Source organism: Halictus rubicundus, chromosome 17, assembly GCF_050948215.1.
Source record: "Halictus rubicundus isolate RS-2024b chromosome 17, iyHalRubi1_principal, whole genome shotgun sequence".
Classification (NCBI taxonomy): Eukaryota; Metazoa; Arthropoda; class Insecta; order Hymenoptera; family Halictidae; genus Halictus; species Halictus rubicundus.
This window is the reverse complement of record NC_135165.1, coordinates 117,908-133,903: the sequence shown is the minus strand read 5'-3', so window position 1 is coordinate 133,903 and position 15,996 is coordinate 117,908. Positions and strand designations below refer to the sequence as shown.

General features: G+C 47.4%; 2 protein-coding genes across 17 annotated transcripts in view; one reads left to right on the top strand and one right to left on the bottom strand.

Moving 5' to 3' along the window:
• The window catches only part of Ndae1 (Na[+]-driven anion exchanger 1), a 32,293-nt gene extending 19,741 nt beyond the window's left edge, over window positions 1-12,552 (bottom strand). For 13 of the 16 annotated variants that reach the window (XR_013083670.1, XR_013083671.1, XM_076802912.1 and 10 more), the window contains exons 1-3: window positions 3,408-3,445; window positions 2,479-2,609; window positions 1,117-1,248 (exon numbers count right to left, since the gene is read on the bottom strand). Coding sequence is in view for 13 of the 16 variants with exons in the window: in XM_076802912.1 (XP_076659027.1) it covers window positions 1,117-1,248; window positions 2,479-2,609; window positions 3,408-3,430 (286 nt within the window). In the remaining 3 variants the exon portion in view is untranslated. Of the gene's footprint in view, window positions 1-1,116; window positions 1,249-2,478; window positions 2,610-3,407; window positions 3,446-7,691; window positions 7,978-11,173; window positions 11,396-12,117 lie in introns of those variants that run through there. The other 3 variants (XM_076802901.1, XM_076802900.1, XM_076802911.1) reach the window with 3 other exon arrangements.
• Window positions 12,553-13,321: 769 nt separating this feature from the next.
• On the top strand, window positions 13,322-15,074 carry Dmap1 (DNA methyltransferase 1 associated protein 1). Its single transcript, XM_076802977.1, has 5 exons — window positions 13,322-13,950; window positions 14,046-14,376; window positions 14,451-14,592; window positions 14,668-14,822; window positions 14,886-15,074. The coding sequence occupies exons 1-5, from the start codon at window positions 13,394-13,396 to the stop codon at window positions 14,991-14,993; spliced, it is 1,293 nt and encodes a 430-aa protein (XP_076659092.1). The 5' UTR covers window positions 13,322-13,393; the 3' UTR covers window positions 14,994-15,074.
• Window positions 15,075-15,996: the final 922 nt, after the last annotated feature.

Here is a 15,996-nt window from a genome sequence, read left to right as displayed (position 1 = left end):
ATACTTCTTAATTAAATGGGTTATCCGAGCTCTCGTCGATGGGATCTGTAATCCTTTAGAGAGCTACCAGAGGATATAATGTTACTCGCTATTTCATAGTAAACGGAGGAACCAACTTTCCAGCACTTTTGCCGAACCAGATTTTTCGACGGAAAAATAATTTCTCCTCCGAATACTTTTTAATTAAATGGGTCGTTCGAGTTTGTTATGGGGTTTGCAATCCTTTAGCCAGATCAGGGCATCATCGCGTTACCCATTGTTTTATAGTGGATGGAAGATTCAACATTTTTGTCAGGTTTGGCATCGAATCCGTGTTCTTTCGCCTCGCAACTCGGATTAGAAGTCACTTTGCCACGATATCCGTCCGTTTTCATGATAGAACGAAGCGTCTCCAAGCGACGTCGCGACGCCGATTAACTTCTATTCGAAACCTCGAAAACTCGTGACCTACAAAAGATGTTCACAGTCTCCCCTGTCTATTCGTGGATGGCAATCGATTCGCGGCGAACGTCGCCGTCGTCGTCGTCGCTTCGTTCAGAAATGCTGCGTTCCCCGAATGGACAAACTTTCGCGTGTCCGATCTACATAGAATCGATCGTTCCAAAAAATTTATGATAGCTCTTAACGCCAGAAATCTAGAAGTTACCTCCGGAATTTCTCGAACCTCGCGTTTCGAATTCCTACGGTAATAATTCACCGATGATATCTCCGAAGGTGCTGCTTGAAATTTTTATTGGACGACCCATTCTGGATACGTATCGAAAGGTGTGTTCATCAGTTATTGACTGCAATAGCCGATTCGGTAACTAACTTGATGGGAGGTATTCTTGTCTGGTCTTAACGGTTGTCAAGATTCGAGGATTTCTTTTTTGGTAATTTAAGTTGTGCTGGATATGTTAGAGGACCAAAGCGCAAGCAAAAATAATCGAAACTTTGAAGATAATCAAGGGGGAAAAATGGGATGGGACGAGCGAAGGAGGAAGACCTGGGAACAAAGTCGAAGGAAAAGTCATCGAGGAGGACCAAGAAGCCAAAGTACGAAGACAAACGATCGAGGTTCCAAGGAAGACCGATGAAAATGTCGAAGACCGTCGCGTCGGTCGGACAAGTACTTACTGGGCCTCTCGTCGACATTCTCCTTATCGGCGTTGTACGACTGTCGCTGGGAATGATGATGCTTGTGATGACGACGGTGTCTCCTCTCGCCAGGCAGATGCACGCCCACGTACACGGTGTGCGCCCTGTGACCTGGAAGCAGATGAAAGAGGGCTCGCGTGAGCGACTCAAAGTTCCATCGGTTCGTACGATCCTCGATAATAGGAATCGTCTCGCGCCGGATCGCTAAGCCACGATTTTCCGGCGGTTCGAACTCTAGAACTCTAGGCGAGCGTTTTCCGGTGTTTGATCGTGTCGAACAGGAGGTTGAGCGATCGCGTAGCTCGTTTCGTAATTATTCGTAGGTCAAAAGGTATTACAGGGCAGAATGGAACTTGGTTGGCACCTCGATCGCGGGAATCGACAACCGAGATGCGATCGATATATGTACATATGTATGTATAGGTGGTCAGCAGTGGACAATACATCCAGTCCACTGTCCGATGTCTGGATCTACCTGGCGCTCAGGTGGAATCGATTCGCTTCGCTGGGACGGTTTTCAAGATCGCGGCGGGACAGGTGACCTCGGGACCAGCACGGCCGAGACAAGGATCATCGCGACTTGGACGGAATAATGATTTTCGAAGCACCGGCGGCGCGGCGCGGCGCGGACCGACCGTCTGCCTCCTGCCTTCTGTGCGCAAACATCGAAGCCCGATCCGTGTTCCCATCCGATTGACCTACACGCGCACAAGCATTAAGGGGTTAGGCCAGTCGGCGTAAAAGCAGCTTCAGCTTTTCACGGTGCAGAACTTTTCACATTTCTCATTAACGGACGAATGTGCCAAATGTTTAGTCGACGTATTCTTACGTTCGATCGAAACTGAGGATATTGTCATGAAAGAAACATCGATTCTCGGTAGTACTTTCAAAGGATAAAAGTTCTCGATGTATTACAAAAATTTTAACCACTCCGTCAGAGTATACACGTCAGACTCTACCCACTCCAAGTTTCAAGAAAATTGAATAAGAAACGAGAAAATTATGCACACAAGTGCAAAGAGGAGGACTGAGAACTCCTCTGCCGCGTCGCTGTAGCCGCGCCGCCATTGTGTGAAATAAAAAGAACGCAAAAATATCTTCGTGTATCTTCTCTTTGAGGTTCGCGCGACAAAGCCCCGGCAAAACCTTCTTTCACGCAGCATTCGTTTCCTCGAAAAAGAAACAAAGAAAAACTAAAATAAAGAAAAAAGCCGAGATGGTGTGACGCTTCCGCGCGGATCCAAAGCTACTTTGAGTAAGTACGAGTATTGCAGTTTCGTCGAAGCGGTTCGATAGCCGATCGATTTGCCGGAACGAAGCAAGCTCAAGAAACATCGGTACCTTCGTAATCTTTCTCGGTGTAAGACTGATGGGTGATCCGAACCCCGGGATCTTTCGGAGCCTCGTCGTCACCTGTCCCACCTGCGTGGGCCGCGCCACCTCCGCCTCCGATACCCGGCTGCATCCACGGTCTAAAAAATAAATCGAACGAGCAGGTGAAACGTGGCGAATTGAAAATGTGACACAGGTCTGGTTCTCGAAAAGCGCAGGATTCGATACCGGCGGAACACCGCACCGTCGCGTCGCGTCGCGTCGCGTCGCGGTACGATCAACTTTCACACGATTTTCAACGATTCGACGATTTCTTTTTTCAACACGTTTCAACGTTTTCTCCCTGTCCGTGGGCTCCTTTCACGGCTTCTCCCGCGATTTCTTTAGCCTGGCTGTTGCCGCGTCGCGAACTTTATTCGCAGTGATCGCGTAATCTCGAGGAATCTGCGATTCCGGCCGAACTCGGCTGATAACGTAAACGACTTCCTCGAATCGTCGTCTTTCACGCGAGAAAAGAGGCGACGCGATGCAACGCGCGTGGGATCACGAAATAATTCACGGCACGGTCGTTCGCGATCGCCCGGCGCGGCGACGCGGCGACGCGCACGCGATTTTATTATAATTAAACTTCCTCGACAGGAAGCGCTTTGTTCGAGCCGCGCGTGGCCGCCGGCATTAACTACCATCGCCCCCGGACCCGTTTTAGCTGTTAGACTTGGCTCGCCACTTTTCCAAGCGAGCCTAACGACGTTCCAGAGGACTCCGAGTGTCTTCAAGTCCATGGTCAGGTTCGACGTTTATGAACATTGCGACACGGCAGTTTATAGAAACCCGCGCGATCGGTTTCGATGGTCCACGAACGACCTAGGGACCTTTAAAGCGTTAGAATCCGTAAAAGAGATTAGACAAAGGAGCAAGACTCGAAAATGCATACTCACAAGGTGGCACCCAGCTCGACCATGTTCTCGCAACTGATGCTCGCCGCGTCGAGCGCAATCGAATCTGTCTCGAGACTCGAGGTAGCAAACCGCCCCGATCGGAGTCAACGCCGACTGGAGCTGCTCGGGTAAATCTTCGAGGGTTTTTCAGATTCCTCGAGATACGCGAAACCGGCGGATGATTATTGCGGAACAACGGGGCCACGTGAAAACGCGCGACATCCGCAGGCACAAAGAGACGCTTATGGCCGAGTTGACGCCGCTAACGAGGAAACAATTAGCAAGGGAACTAACTGAACGACGCGACGCGATGCGACGCGCGGCGCGGCGTTCCGTCGAATTCAAACCTAATTTATAATCGTTTCGAAGCGCGGATGGACGCGCGGGGCGAAGCGAGAAGCCGCGATTTATATCGCCACGCGTGATCGACGAGGAAATGATCGGTGCTAGAATGGCGCGATGTGTGCGCCACAGATGCGAATCAAGCTCCGCGAAAGTTGCAGCTCGAACCATCTCGCGAAAAACCTCGGGAGCTCGATCGATTGACGAGCGAATCGTGCGCGAATACGCGAAGACTGGTTCGTTGCCTCGGTTCGGGCGACAGTCTTCGAACTTGCAAAATTGATCCAGGCTTAGTTCTCCCGCGCTCGGTGATCTTCCAGGCGATTTTGCAACTCGGTGAAACGAATCTTTTTTTTTTATTTACGAGCCCCTACATTCGTCTCGCGCGATTTCGTACGCTGATAAATTAATCTCCGTGCAAATAGAACCGTGTCGAGCCCATTTTTCAGCAACCAGAGGTAATCGGATGTTTATGCCTTTTATCTGGCAGTCTATCCGATTGTAAAAGAGGCAGATTAAATAACAAGCATTTTGTTATCTGATGCAAGCGCGCGGGATTCATTGAAGAATGTGTTCACGCATCTCGCTGGATTGTCGGTATCTCCGTGAAAAAAAAATCGCAGAGCTATCTACCTAGGCTGGTTTTAAAGCTTCAAGACTCGACTTTCACAAGGTTCAACTGATTTTTACAAATTAAAGCTAATTTTGCCTCTGCGAGCTTCGACAAATTTTCTTCGGGGTTCAAATTGTGATAGGCTTACAGATCGAAGCCTCGCCTAATGGAATAACACACGCCTGTTGGTATCCTCGGCGCATGCATTTAACGTTCCGTATGCTTCTCTAACGGGAAACTGTTTCGTTAAGAAATCCAGGTATCGAGAAAAACAGTGAACGAAGGTCTAATCGCTGGAATGTCAAGATCGTGACGTTACGTCGAACTCGACCGACGATTACCAGCCGTCAATTGGATAATTAACCCGCTATGATTATCCGTGTGCTCCCTATGTGCGCGGTTTTACATAATGAACGATCCGCTTGTTAGCTGTCTGTCCACAAAGTGCAGCCTGGTGTAATAAGCGAGGGGAAGACAGACGATAATTGTTTAATTGTCGGAGGTCACCGGGCGTCCGCCGATATACGAAAAGATGCGGACGACAATTTTATTTTGCGAGGGAGAACGGTGGCTGTTCTGCTCTGTTGTGCACTGGATGATTTCGTACATTTGCATCCAGGTCGAGATTTAATAACTCGCGTTTCGATAGAAGACCGATAGAACCGAAAACCGAATCTCCTCTTCTAGCCGAACTGTCGCCAGGTGCGTTCAAATTCGGACGAACTAGCGAGTTTCCACGTGCGAAATTCGCAACGATGTTCGGAGGCCGACGCGGTCGGCCAACGTGGTTTAACGAGCGACAACAACGTGGAATGAAAAAGTCCTTGTGGTACTGAATTTTTTGCAGTTCGACCGACTGCCCCTCGGACACCGGCGCGGTGCTGCTAATTGAAACGTAAAAGTATAATGAACGAAGAGACGACTGCGTGTCCTGTTGCGGCATCAGCCTCTCACCGTTGCATAGCGTCCAACGATGATCGATGACCGTTCCGTTTCCAACTCGAACAATCTCGTTGGTACTTTTTAGGGGTAACAGTTTCGCGGCGGCTGACGATGGCGGAAATCTGCGAGATTTCCACGAGGACGGAAGATCGGCGAGTTAAACGTAATCGGCCGCGGCGCAGGACTATCTGGCTGGCTTTAGGTTACTTAACATAATTCCGCAAACGACATTCCCGAGGAAAATCGGACGCCAACGACGGAATTATTCTCGCGTTGGCGAGCCGCGAGTGGAATGTCGCAACGCGACCGGTTACGCAAATCGTTCCCCACGGTGCTAGAATCCGCGATTTGAAAATTGGACGCGAGCAGACCGTGTCCGTTGTGGAGTTAGTTCTAATTTTTCAACTTGGATTACGATTATAAAGATTAATCTTCGGAGATTTATTGATTCGATCGCTGACACCAGGCCAGTTATCGGTTCTCAATGATTCGTAGAGAATATGCTTGAACAAGACTTCTGCAAAATGATACTTTCACTAGGAACAGGGTATCGCTCGATCGTTAAAATTACTTGTCTGGTTAAAGTGGTTTTGATCGATCGTTATACGTATGCTGTGCATTTGATGCATTTCTGACAGAAACGAGAAAAATCCACAGTCTAATAATTACAATAAACTCAATCTACTACGCGATAAGCCGAGAGAACAATTGCTCGAAATTTTGTCTTTCATAATCACGGGCGCGTATTATAACGATTGATCGCAATTAACTGGAAATTCAATCGCAAATTAAATGCTTTTGCTCGTGGATCAAGTTTCTCGCGAACCCCGCGAAATCAAGTCCGACCTCGACACGCTTCCGGTGTTCACTCGTTCAGGAGGATCCATCGATCCTCCGGTTGATTAGGCTCTCGGATGCTCCGGCTTATGCTTCACGGCCGCGGCCAGGCTAATCTTCTTTGCGTGTTCGATCGACAACGCCTAGAAGAATGATTTCCCAGGGTCTGGATACGCTAAGAGTCGGGCCAGGCTCTCGGTCAGCTGCGACCAGGGAATCGCATTAGCATACTTATCAACGCGCGCGTAATTGCGACGCGTGATTCATCGCGGGATTGATCGATGGAACACGATTGTTCGGACGCGCGCGAGATTGCCGGTCTCGTAATGATCCATGAATCCGTTGAAAATTTCTGTGTGCCACGAAGACAGCCCGCGGCGATCGTTAATCGGTACATATAAACTATAAAGTATAAAGCATAAAGTATATGTATCCACATGCTCCAGCGTTTCTCTACTTTGTGAACGCATCTTCTAATCGTACCATATTCTATATGGGCCATTCAGCCGTATCGCTCGAGTGCCAACAATGTAATCGGCATCCATTTGATCAACGTGCTTTCTTCGCCTCGAAAAACATTTACACTCTGCATTGTGTTTCGCTCCTTATACTGCCCGGTGATACTCGTATCTCTTGCAACTTTTCTCTTTGTCCCGTATCTTCGACTTTCATTGCGTGTCCGGAACCATCGGGCAAATTCCCGCGAAATTCGCACCACGGGAAGGTTGCAGACGCACCGGAGAACTTCCGGTTCTACGTCAAACGAAAGGGAGCACACAAGTTTCACAACCGATACAGCGACGACAAAGATAAGAAGCGGACGAATGCCGATAAGAAGTTTTATGTTTGCCGTGTTGAGCCATGGAATAAAGTTCACCGATAGTAATATAAATCGTATCGCCGACACATCATCTTTATCGATTCTCTATTTGTAATTCGTTCGACTAACCGGGTCGTATCTGGATTATTCGTTCTTTCGGAGACAAAAGACGTTTCGAGAAATTTGTTTGGATCGCTACGTTCGCATAGATTGCGCGATTTTTCCGAACGGATCGTGAATAATCGAGGGAGGAAGAGACGAACCGCGAGTTCACGCCAGGGTCGCGGAACATTTGCATCGCACTTATGCGTGTGTCGCGTTCGATGCAAATCGTGGGCAGCCTGCGACGTGTCACGCTGCTAGATTTCTGCTCCGCTTGTCTCTAATCGAAATGGTCTTCCGATTATAATTAATAATAATTGCGTTCGCTGCATACACTGCTCGTTACATGCACAGAAGCGCGACGCGTACAACCACGCAATACGTACACGCTCTTCTTCCTCTTCCAAGACAACATAAAATAGTCAGTTTCGGAGCTCCGTAAATCAAGGATCAAAGCCCAGCGAGCCCATCGGATCAACATCCGATTGTAGCCGCGCGAAAACCGACAAAAGCCTGGCCACGATCAAACTACTTGTCATCCAGCCAAGATGACGAACAAACCTCGCACGTCGCACAGATACCAGCAACGATTTAACAAAATGCTGAATATAATGCTATTGTATTGTACTTGTTCATGTCGTCGTTCCTCGATCTCCGTGGTGAAAATCTCGCGACGTCGTCAACAAGCAGAGTAGTTTTCCCCTAGGCAGAGCTCTACCAAACGGTCCCCATGCCGAACCGTCTTCTCGACGATAACACTTGTTGCAGTCGTCTAACTGGTAAGCAACCTGGCAGACACACGCGCAGCGCAAAAATGCTCGGTGCAGCGCTGTTGTATCGAAGGTGACACCGGTCGCGCTGTTGTTCGCGAACGTCTAAGCAGCACGATCACCGCCGATCGACTGTTTACCACCGGCTGACACAGTCGTGTTTGCTATCCGAAGGTCTTCGTGATTGGTGGCAGTCGATCAGCGCTGCTGGACACGCACCGTGTGCTCACAGCGGGTGCTGTCAAACGCTGTCCGAGCGCTGCGCACCGAGTAAACCAAGTCTGCAAATCGGGTCTGCAGAGTCACAGTTACAGAACAGCTGGTACGTTCTTTGTAGCGTTCCGAACGTTAGAGAAGAATAGCGAATGGAAAAGAAACGATCGAGGTGAAATTCCTTATTTTTGGTTTTTCGTCGATGAAGCTTTTACCATCGTATTCCTCTCTCGTTTCCTCTACCGCGATGTTTCTTCGGTTTCCCTTATAGTATTTCTTGGTTGTTTGCTCCTTTTTCGGTTGCCTTCTGCGGATCGAAGATTTTCGGCCTGGATCCCTGCCATACCCTGCCAATCGCTGTCAAACCGCTCCGAAAAGTTTTCCGTTCCCGCGCGGAAGCTTTCAAGCGGAAATTTCTCGGCACCGACCCTGTGGCACCGGCGTTACGTACTCCACGATAATCGCGTGATTGCGTTAACGATGATCGACGATCTGTATTATCGTTATCGCGGTGACCGGTCCGCCGGACACGTGACGGTTTATCTACGATGGCTGGCAATCGGCCGATCGTCGTCCTGTGCGTTGTTGTACGATGATCTTTGATGTACCGATGTTACCTCGCAATAGAAATATTCTGCAAAGGCGGTTACGTTGTGCAATGGCGGGAGATGGCGGGTTGATTGTTGCGTTTACGGCAGGGCATTGTTCCAGCTCGAAAATCTAGGAAAATGGAAGCAAGTCTACAAAGAGCCCCCCTTGCGATCAAAAAGAGAGAAAGAGAGCTCTACATAGCCTTCTGCCGTCACCATTTTGTCCACTCGCTAAACCGTTGCTCTTAGGGACAATTTCGTGTATTCCCCGAGCCAAGAGCCCTCGTTCTCCATGTCTGTATCCACCTCCGCGACCGTCTTTGCCGAACCCAAAGAGTCCTCCATTGTTTCGTACAACTTTGATGTCCCCTTTCTCGAACGGTCGCTCTTCGGAGCAATTCCAAAGGAACGGGAACGTTCGTCATCTATGTCCATTACTACGAAGAACCCAGACAAGTGTCGGTGTCGCAGAACTCCGGTAATTCCTCGTTTCACCGTGTGCGATGTTAACGTCGCTCGCCCTACATCGTTGCTCCCAAGGGCAATCGAAAATACTCTCGGGTGCAGGAGCGCTTATTGCTCGCGGCTGTCGTAAATTTTCCACGCAACACGTGCCCCGGCAACATACAGAATCGCGACAGATTACACGACTCCGGAGATCGGATCTCTGCATCGCGGATTTCGTTAGACGCAACGCGGCCGCGTCTTGGGCCAAGAAATCCGAGAGGTCGAGGAACTAGGTTTCCCAGGTCTAACCTGTGAGTCGATTTCAAAGAAAAGCGAGCGACGACACAGTGAAATGGAAACCTAGTCTTCCAAACTCTTCTATCGTGTTGCGAAAGTAATCGGCAAACAGCGACGCGCGTGCCAAGCAAATAGATTAATTGATAGTCCGCGAACATTTACACGCATATCGTTGATGTTCCCTTACGTTCTCTGAAAGAACGTTTGCTGGTTACGTTTTATCAATGTTCTCGCAGACCGCGAGCCGACGCGTTATCGCCAGTGGAGGACCATCGTTCGCCAGATGTCGCAAACGCAGACGGTCACGTCGCGAAAAATCTTGGGTTCGTCGATGAAAACCACTCGCACGCGACGATCATCGGATACCGAATAATGTGTTGAAACTGCTCGAAACCGGTGCCGACCAGTTATATCTCACGGTTCTCACGAACCTCGGAGAGAACGCGTGGAAGAGCCGCGATTAACGTTCGCGTTAACGTTTTTCATTATCGAGGTAGCCGGTTGATCGTTGTCCGAAGCAGCGTAATTCGCGATTCATGGAGCGCGACGCGCACAAACTGCTGCGAGCAGATCATTTGATCTTGTTAGTTCGAGTGTTCTCGCGGACGAGCGGCCGCACGATTCACCTACCCTTAACGCCTTCCGTTCAAATACGCGCGTACCAATAAAGTATGCCAATTTGTTCATCCATCGAAGTCGAGCTGCAGTGCCCCACAAATTAGACTCTCCGATATATGTTTAGGGAAACGTGAAAAATTGCTAACGGATTGCTGTCACAAGAAATGTGACTTTCAGGAATTTTTATCTGAAAAAAAACCAGGCACGTCCGCTTAAAAGCCTCATTAACAATGATGGAACAATGACCACGTTTCGAAGCAATACAGCGACCACCATTACACCAGTTTCAAACAACTTTTGCAGGATAATTTTACTTCTACGTGTTGTCCCCGTTCGCATAACTTATTAACTTTCAATTAAAAACCAGCATGGCCGACGTACAGCTAATTAGCATTTTGCTCTCGAGAGCATCATTTTACTCTCCAACATTTATCCGATACAAACATCCTTGACACGTTCGAATAAGAAGAAAGAGACAGTAACTGTATTGTGACATTCGACCAGTTTCAAGCAACTTTCCAGATTAATTTTGCTTTTACTTGTAGATCTTTTGAAACTTATTAATCTTCAATTTAAGAGCACCGTGACCCATATACGAGACACACGGAACTGCAAAACGCGTTAACAAGCATTCCCAAGTGCTCCATTTTTCTGTTCAACGTTGTCATCTCAAGTGTCTGCGACTCCAGTCTTGTGTGTTTTCAATTGAACTTTTACGAGAAACTTTACGAGATCCACAGCAGACAAAAATCGAATCGACGATCGCAAATAAGGAACAAGACGAGAAACTGAAAAACTTTTAACCGAATCAGCCCCAGTCCAATAGACTTAAGAAAAACAAGAGGTAAGTAAAAGCTAATTCGTTGCCTTCAGAGTGTTACCAATTGAAAATAAATACCTTGGATCCTTCTGTAAAATCAACGCTGTCTGCAGCAACTCGGCAAAACAGGAAGTAAGTAGAAATTAATTTATTGCCTTCCGAGTCTCGTCGGATTGAAAATAAAATAATTTTATGGACTCTGTGTTTCGAATCTCGCACAGTTTCATTCAAAACGATGACTCGCATGATTTTCGGAATTGTTTGCCGCCCAACGAAACGTTCGCCGGAATTTCGCCTAATATGTCGACAGGGACAAGACAAAATATAGGGACAAGACAGGAAGGCCGATACTCACCCTATGATTCACAGAATGGCAAACTCGAACGCCCCACGGCCGCGTTCCTTTGGCTCTCGCAATTCGGGGTCGCGATCCTCGATCAGGCGGTCTGCATCGTCGCTGGATCGGTGCACTGATCGAAACAACGGCGACGGATCTTGATCACTGGCCACCGGGACCTCCAACGTTCTAAGCCGCGCGAACGACCATTCACCTTCCCCACGAACACAGAATCCTCGGCTGCATGGAAGCCAACAAGAAACGAGAGGGTTGAAACGCATGCGAGACCTGGCAACAGGACTGGGACTGGCTGGGAATTTGTTTTTTCTCGCAGCCACAATTGTTGTCCGACTTTGGACTGTTGTCGACTTAGACTTAGACCTATGTATATATATATATTTTAGTGAATTTTAGCGCAGCGAACGTGTTAGGACACACATTACGAACAATTCGAACACATCGACGCGATTCTGATGCCGTTCCGGCGCGGCGCGGTGTCGCGCTATCAAACAGCCGACGACCCCGCACGAATCTGAATCAAGAGACACGCCAATTCCCCTGCGCTCATTGCTCGAACGAGCGAAGAAACGAACCGGAAACAACGCGAGCGAGTCGGAGATCGTATACAGAGAGACTGTTGCTAAGACGTTTCCAGCGCAGTCATTAGCATAAGTCCGGAGCAACAGATGAGATGGGGGCGAAGGGCCAGGGTGCGTTCCTCCATGGGAACATCGTGACAGGTGTCGGAGAAGGAGAAAGGGTTTTCGAGAGTGGTGGCGAACGGGGGTCAAACACCGAGAAAGTTGAACGCGCAAGCAACAGAGAGAGAGAGAGAGAGAGAGAGAGAGAGAGAGAGAGAGAGAGAGAGAGAGAGAGAGAGAGAGAGACAGAGAGAGAGAGAGAGAGAGAGAGAGAGAGAGAGAGAGAGAGAGAGAGAGAGAGAGAGAGAGAGAGAGAGACACCTCGAAGATTCGGAGCGGATCGCAGGCAGGTGACATCCTTTCGCGGTCGGGAAGGGTGAGTCCTGTCGAACCGGAAGGAGCGCGAGGGCCAACCGCTCGAAAACCGGAGATCAGGCCAAGCTAGGGAGGAACGCGCGAACGATATCGCCGCTTCCGTTCGAATTCCTGTTCCCTGGCGAACTGAATACGAAGGCTCGGGCGTAGAGCGTGCGGCGCGTACCCGCGGCGCGAGCATACTGCTACTCGCGGACGGTGGAGAGGCGGCTGCCTTCACCCTCTTCGGTATTGATCCACGTGCCGGCATCGCTCTCGCCGAGAACAGCCCTGACGGCGCACACCGATTTATCCATCTTGTTTTAATCATTATTAACTAATTCCCTGGCAAAGACACACCGGAAATGTACAAGTTGAATGGACTGAACGGTACCCTTGTGTTTTACATTTTTACCTCTGGCTTTTATCTACTATTTAAACGACTTGTTCCTGATTTTTCTTCTGTTAGAATTGTCGAAGGAACGCGTTGCCATGAGAAGTTCTTTAGCAAACTTTGCTTTATCCAAGTATTTCTTTTAATAGAAAGCAAGCTGGACAGAATTCTACTTTGAATGTGTTTTTAAGCAAATGTTTCAACGATGTTTTATAGTAGATCGTTGCATACGAAATGACCGACTTCAGAATGCAAATTTTACAAAGTGTTTGAATCAGGTAATCCCGAATGCCCGCCGGGCGTCCGGATGCCCGCACGGGCATGGATGCCTTATTAAACTGTATTTATTAAACGACACTACCATCAGATTACAAGAATAATATGATGAATTTAGTACTTGTGTGAGGGGAAATTTAAAATTGTTCGAAAATTAATTGAGTTGTTTGGGGACGTTAGAAGGAGTAGCTTACTATGTAATCTAAACTAGATGTTCAAAATCGTGAGTATCGAATATTAATTACAAGTCCAAAAAATGTGTTATGCTTTATATAAAATGAAATTCATGTACTTTTCTTATTCGGACCTTCAAATAACGTTGTTTGAATAATTTTGGCATGTTCAGACATGGTTCTATTCCATGCTAAAAAACGTAGACATGGTTCTGTTCCATGCTAAAAAGGCGATGTCGCAAAAGTCGGAACGCTGGAACCCCCTAGCGTGAGCACTCACCAGCACTCACTCTCGTATCTCGTATCTTCTCTGGCAGCTGGGTAGCATTCGGTAGCATTCGTAACCTCAAAACGACAGATGTAGACGAACCATAAACGGAGCTAGTGAATATTAGGAAGAATGGCTGACGTACGCGATATATTGGACATCGAAGTGCCGACAACCAGCGAGCTCACGAAAGAGTCGATTATCGGAGCCGAGAAAAAAAACCGGAAGAAATATGAGTACAAAGTACCAAAACGACCAGAGGGTATGCACCGTGAGGTGTTTGCATTGTTGTGCAAGGACAACAACGATGTGCCACCGCTGTTTCCGACGGACACAGCGAAAGGATACAAACAGGTCAGGGCCAAGCTCGGTATGAAAAAGGTTAGACCATGGAAGTGGACACCTTTTACTAATCCTGCGAGAACCGACGGAGCAGTTTTCCACCATTGGAGACGAGTTGCTGACGCTGGGAAGGAATATCCCTTTGCTAAATTCAATAAGAAGGTTCCTATCCCTACCTACACTAACGCAGAATACGTTCAACATTTAGTAACAAATGGGTGGACCAGAGCAGAAACGGATCACCTCTTCGATCTATGCAGAAGATTCGATCTGAGGTTTATAATAATAAAAGACAGATGGGATCGTACCAAGTTTCCTGCTAGATCCGTGGAGGATTTGAAAGAGAGGCGAGGAAATATTGTATATCTTTTTATTCGTGTTTGTTGTACACTTACTAATGTATATTCATATATATGTATATATGTTTTTTTCAATCGTTTAGGTATTATCAAGTATGCGCTGCTCTTACGAAAGCAAAGTCTCATAGCGATAAGGTGTATGTATTTGACGCAGAGCATGAGAAGCGTAGGAAAGAACAGTTAAAAAAATTGTTTGAAAGAACACCGGAACAAGTAGAAGAGGAGCAAATGTTACTGGCCGAATTAAGAAAGATTGAGCAGCGAAAGAAGGAAAGGGACAGGAAAACGCAAGATTTACAGAAGCTGATAACTGCTGCCGATCATCAAGCCGATCCAAGGAAGAATGAAAGGAAACCTACAAAGAAGAGCGGAGCTTCCTCTAGAAATAGACCAAACAAGACCGATACTTCTCATGTAAATAATTGATCGTAACGTCTTTACGCCAGAACGAATCACGCGGATAATACAATTTGTATCTTTATTTTCAGACCGTCGAATCGGCTGGCATCAAGTTCCCGGATTTTAAGAATAGCGGCGTTTCGCTTCGTTCTCAGAGAATAAAGTTGCCAAGCAGCTTAGGTCAGAAGAAAATGAAGGGTATCGAGCAAATGCTCAATGAATTGAGATTAGGTTAGGAGTTGACGATTTTCCTGTTCAACGTATCTTGATTATTTTCGAGCCAATACTAATGCGATTTTTCTTTAGAATTGAATCCACCGCCCACGGAACAGATTTGTCAACAATTCAATGAACTTAGAAGCGACATTGTTTTACATTACGAGCTCAGAAGCGCTCTGTCAACTTGTGATTACGAGTTGCAATCGTTGAGGCATCAGTACGAAGCTCTCGCTCCTGGAAAGGTAACATTTCAAAGCCGTCGATCAAATTCTTGATGAAAATATATACTAAAACACAATTTTCAGACACTGACGATACCTCCAGCGCTGCTACCAAAAACCGAGCCGGAAGTGAAAGCGGATATAATAGACGTGGTGGGATCTCCGAGCATGCCGACAATTACTTCGCTCTGAAACGAACCAGTTTCTTCTCCTAGCTGTATATAATTATTTTGTAAGCGTCGATGCGCGGTATATAAGCGTATATAAGCGCGGAATAAAAGCAATTGAAACGAGAACAATTTTAGACTTGGTGCTACCTTGAAAAAGTTCTGCAACTTGTTCGGATTAAATAGAACAGACTGGGTGAAAAGGCGAGATTAATAGAAAATAGTTTAGATTAAAAATAAGGAAGGAAGGAAGGAAGGAAGGAGAAGAAATTAAATGATTTAGATTGTTATTAGATTGAGCAGGGGGGAATATGCAAACCAGAGAAAGGCTTACTTATATATCTGTGTATTTTATATTGTCGACAAAAAGTAACAATGTACGGTCAAACCGTATAATTTATCTACAACAATCTACAATAGATTACAATATGTTTTCTTGTTTCTTGTTGAGGGTTAGAGGGAGGCAGGAATTATTAGAATAACGGGGGGTGGGGGGAAGGGAAATTCTCGGTGTGGCAGGAAGAGGGGAGAGGAGGGAGTCGGGAGGTTTAAAAGTTTCTGGAGAGGAAACATGGTCGATGCAGGCCTTTCTTCGTTCGTGCTCCGTTAATCGCGATACAGTTGACTGTTTTATAATTCTATATTAAATTACTCGGTAGCTTCTAGCCGTACTTGGTACGGAATAATGCGTATATATGTGTCTTCTGCTTCTCAATGATCGATAAAACCCACCGCCCGACTTTTCCCATCTACGCCGTGCCGTGAGGACTCCTCGGTCAAAGTTCACTCGTTAAGAGGAGGGCAGAACAAAAAAGGGGGAGAGAAAGACAACGTCGAAAAAAGGATACACAACGCAGGGCATCGTTCACCCGTATATGTCCGATGTACTGTTTCCGAGATCGCGCATCCCCTCGTCTCCGCCGCTTGCATTCTTTCTGCCGTTGGTGCAACACGCTGACGCTTCGATCGCGTTCTTCGGGAATCCGATTTTGAGGATCGCCCGGCCCCTTGAACCTTACACGGCGCTC

Coding starts and splice junctions, on each gene's coding strand:
- Dmap1 (XM_076802977.1), top strand. CDS start 13,394: ATGGCTGACGTACGCGATATATTGGACATCGAAGTGCCGACAACCAGC. Junction 14,377..14,450: donor ACAAGACCGATACTTCTCAT/GTAAATAATTGA, acceptor CTTTATTTTCAG/ACCGTCGAATCGGCTGGCAT. Junction 14,593..14,667: donor GCTCAATGAATTGAGATTAG/GTTAGGAGTTGA, acceptor ATTTTTCTTTAG/AATTGAATCCACCGCCCACG.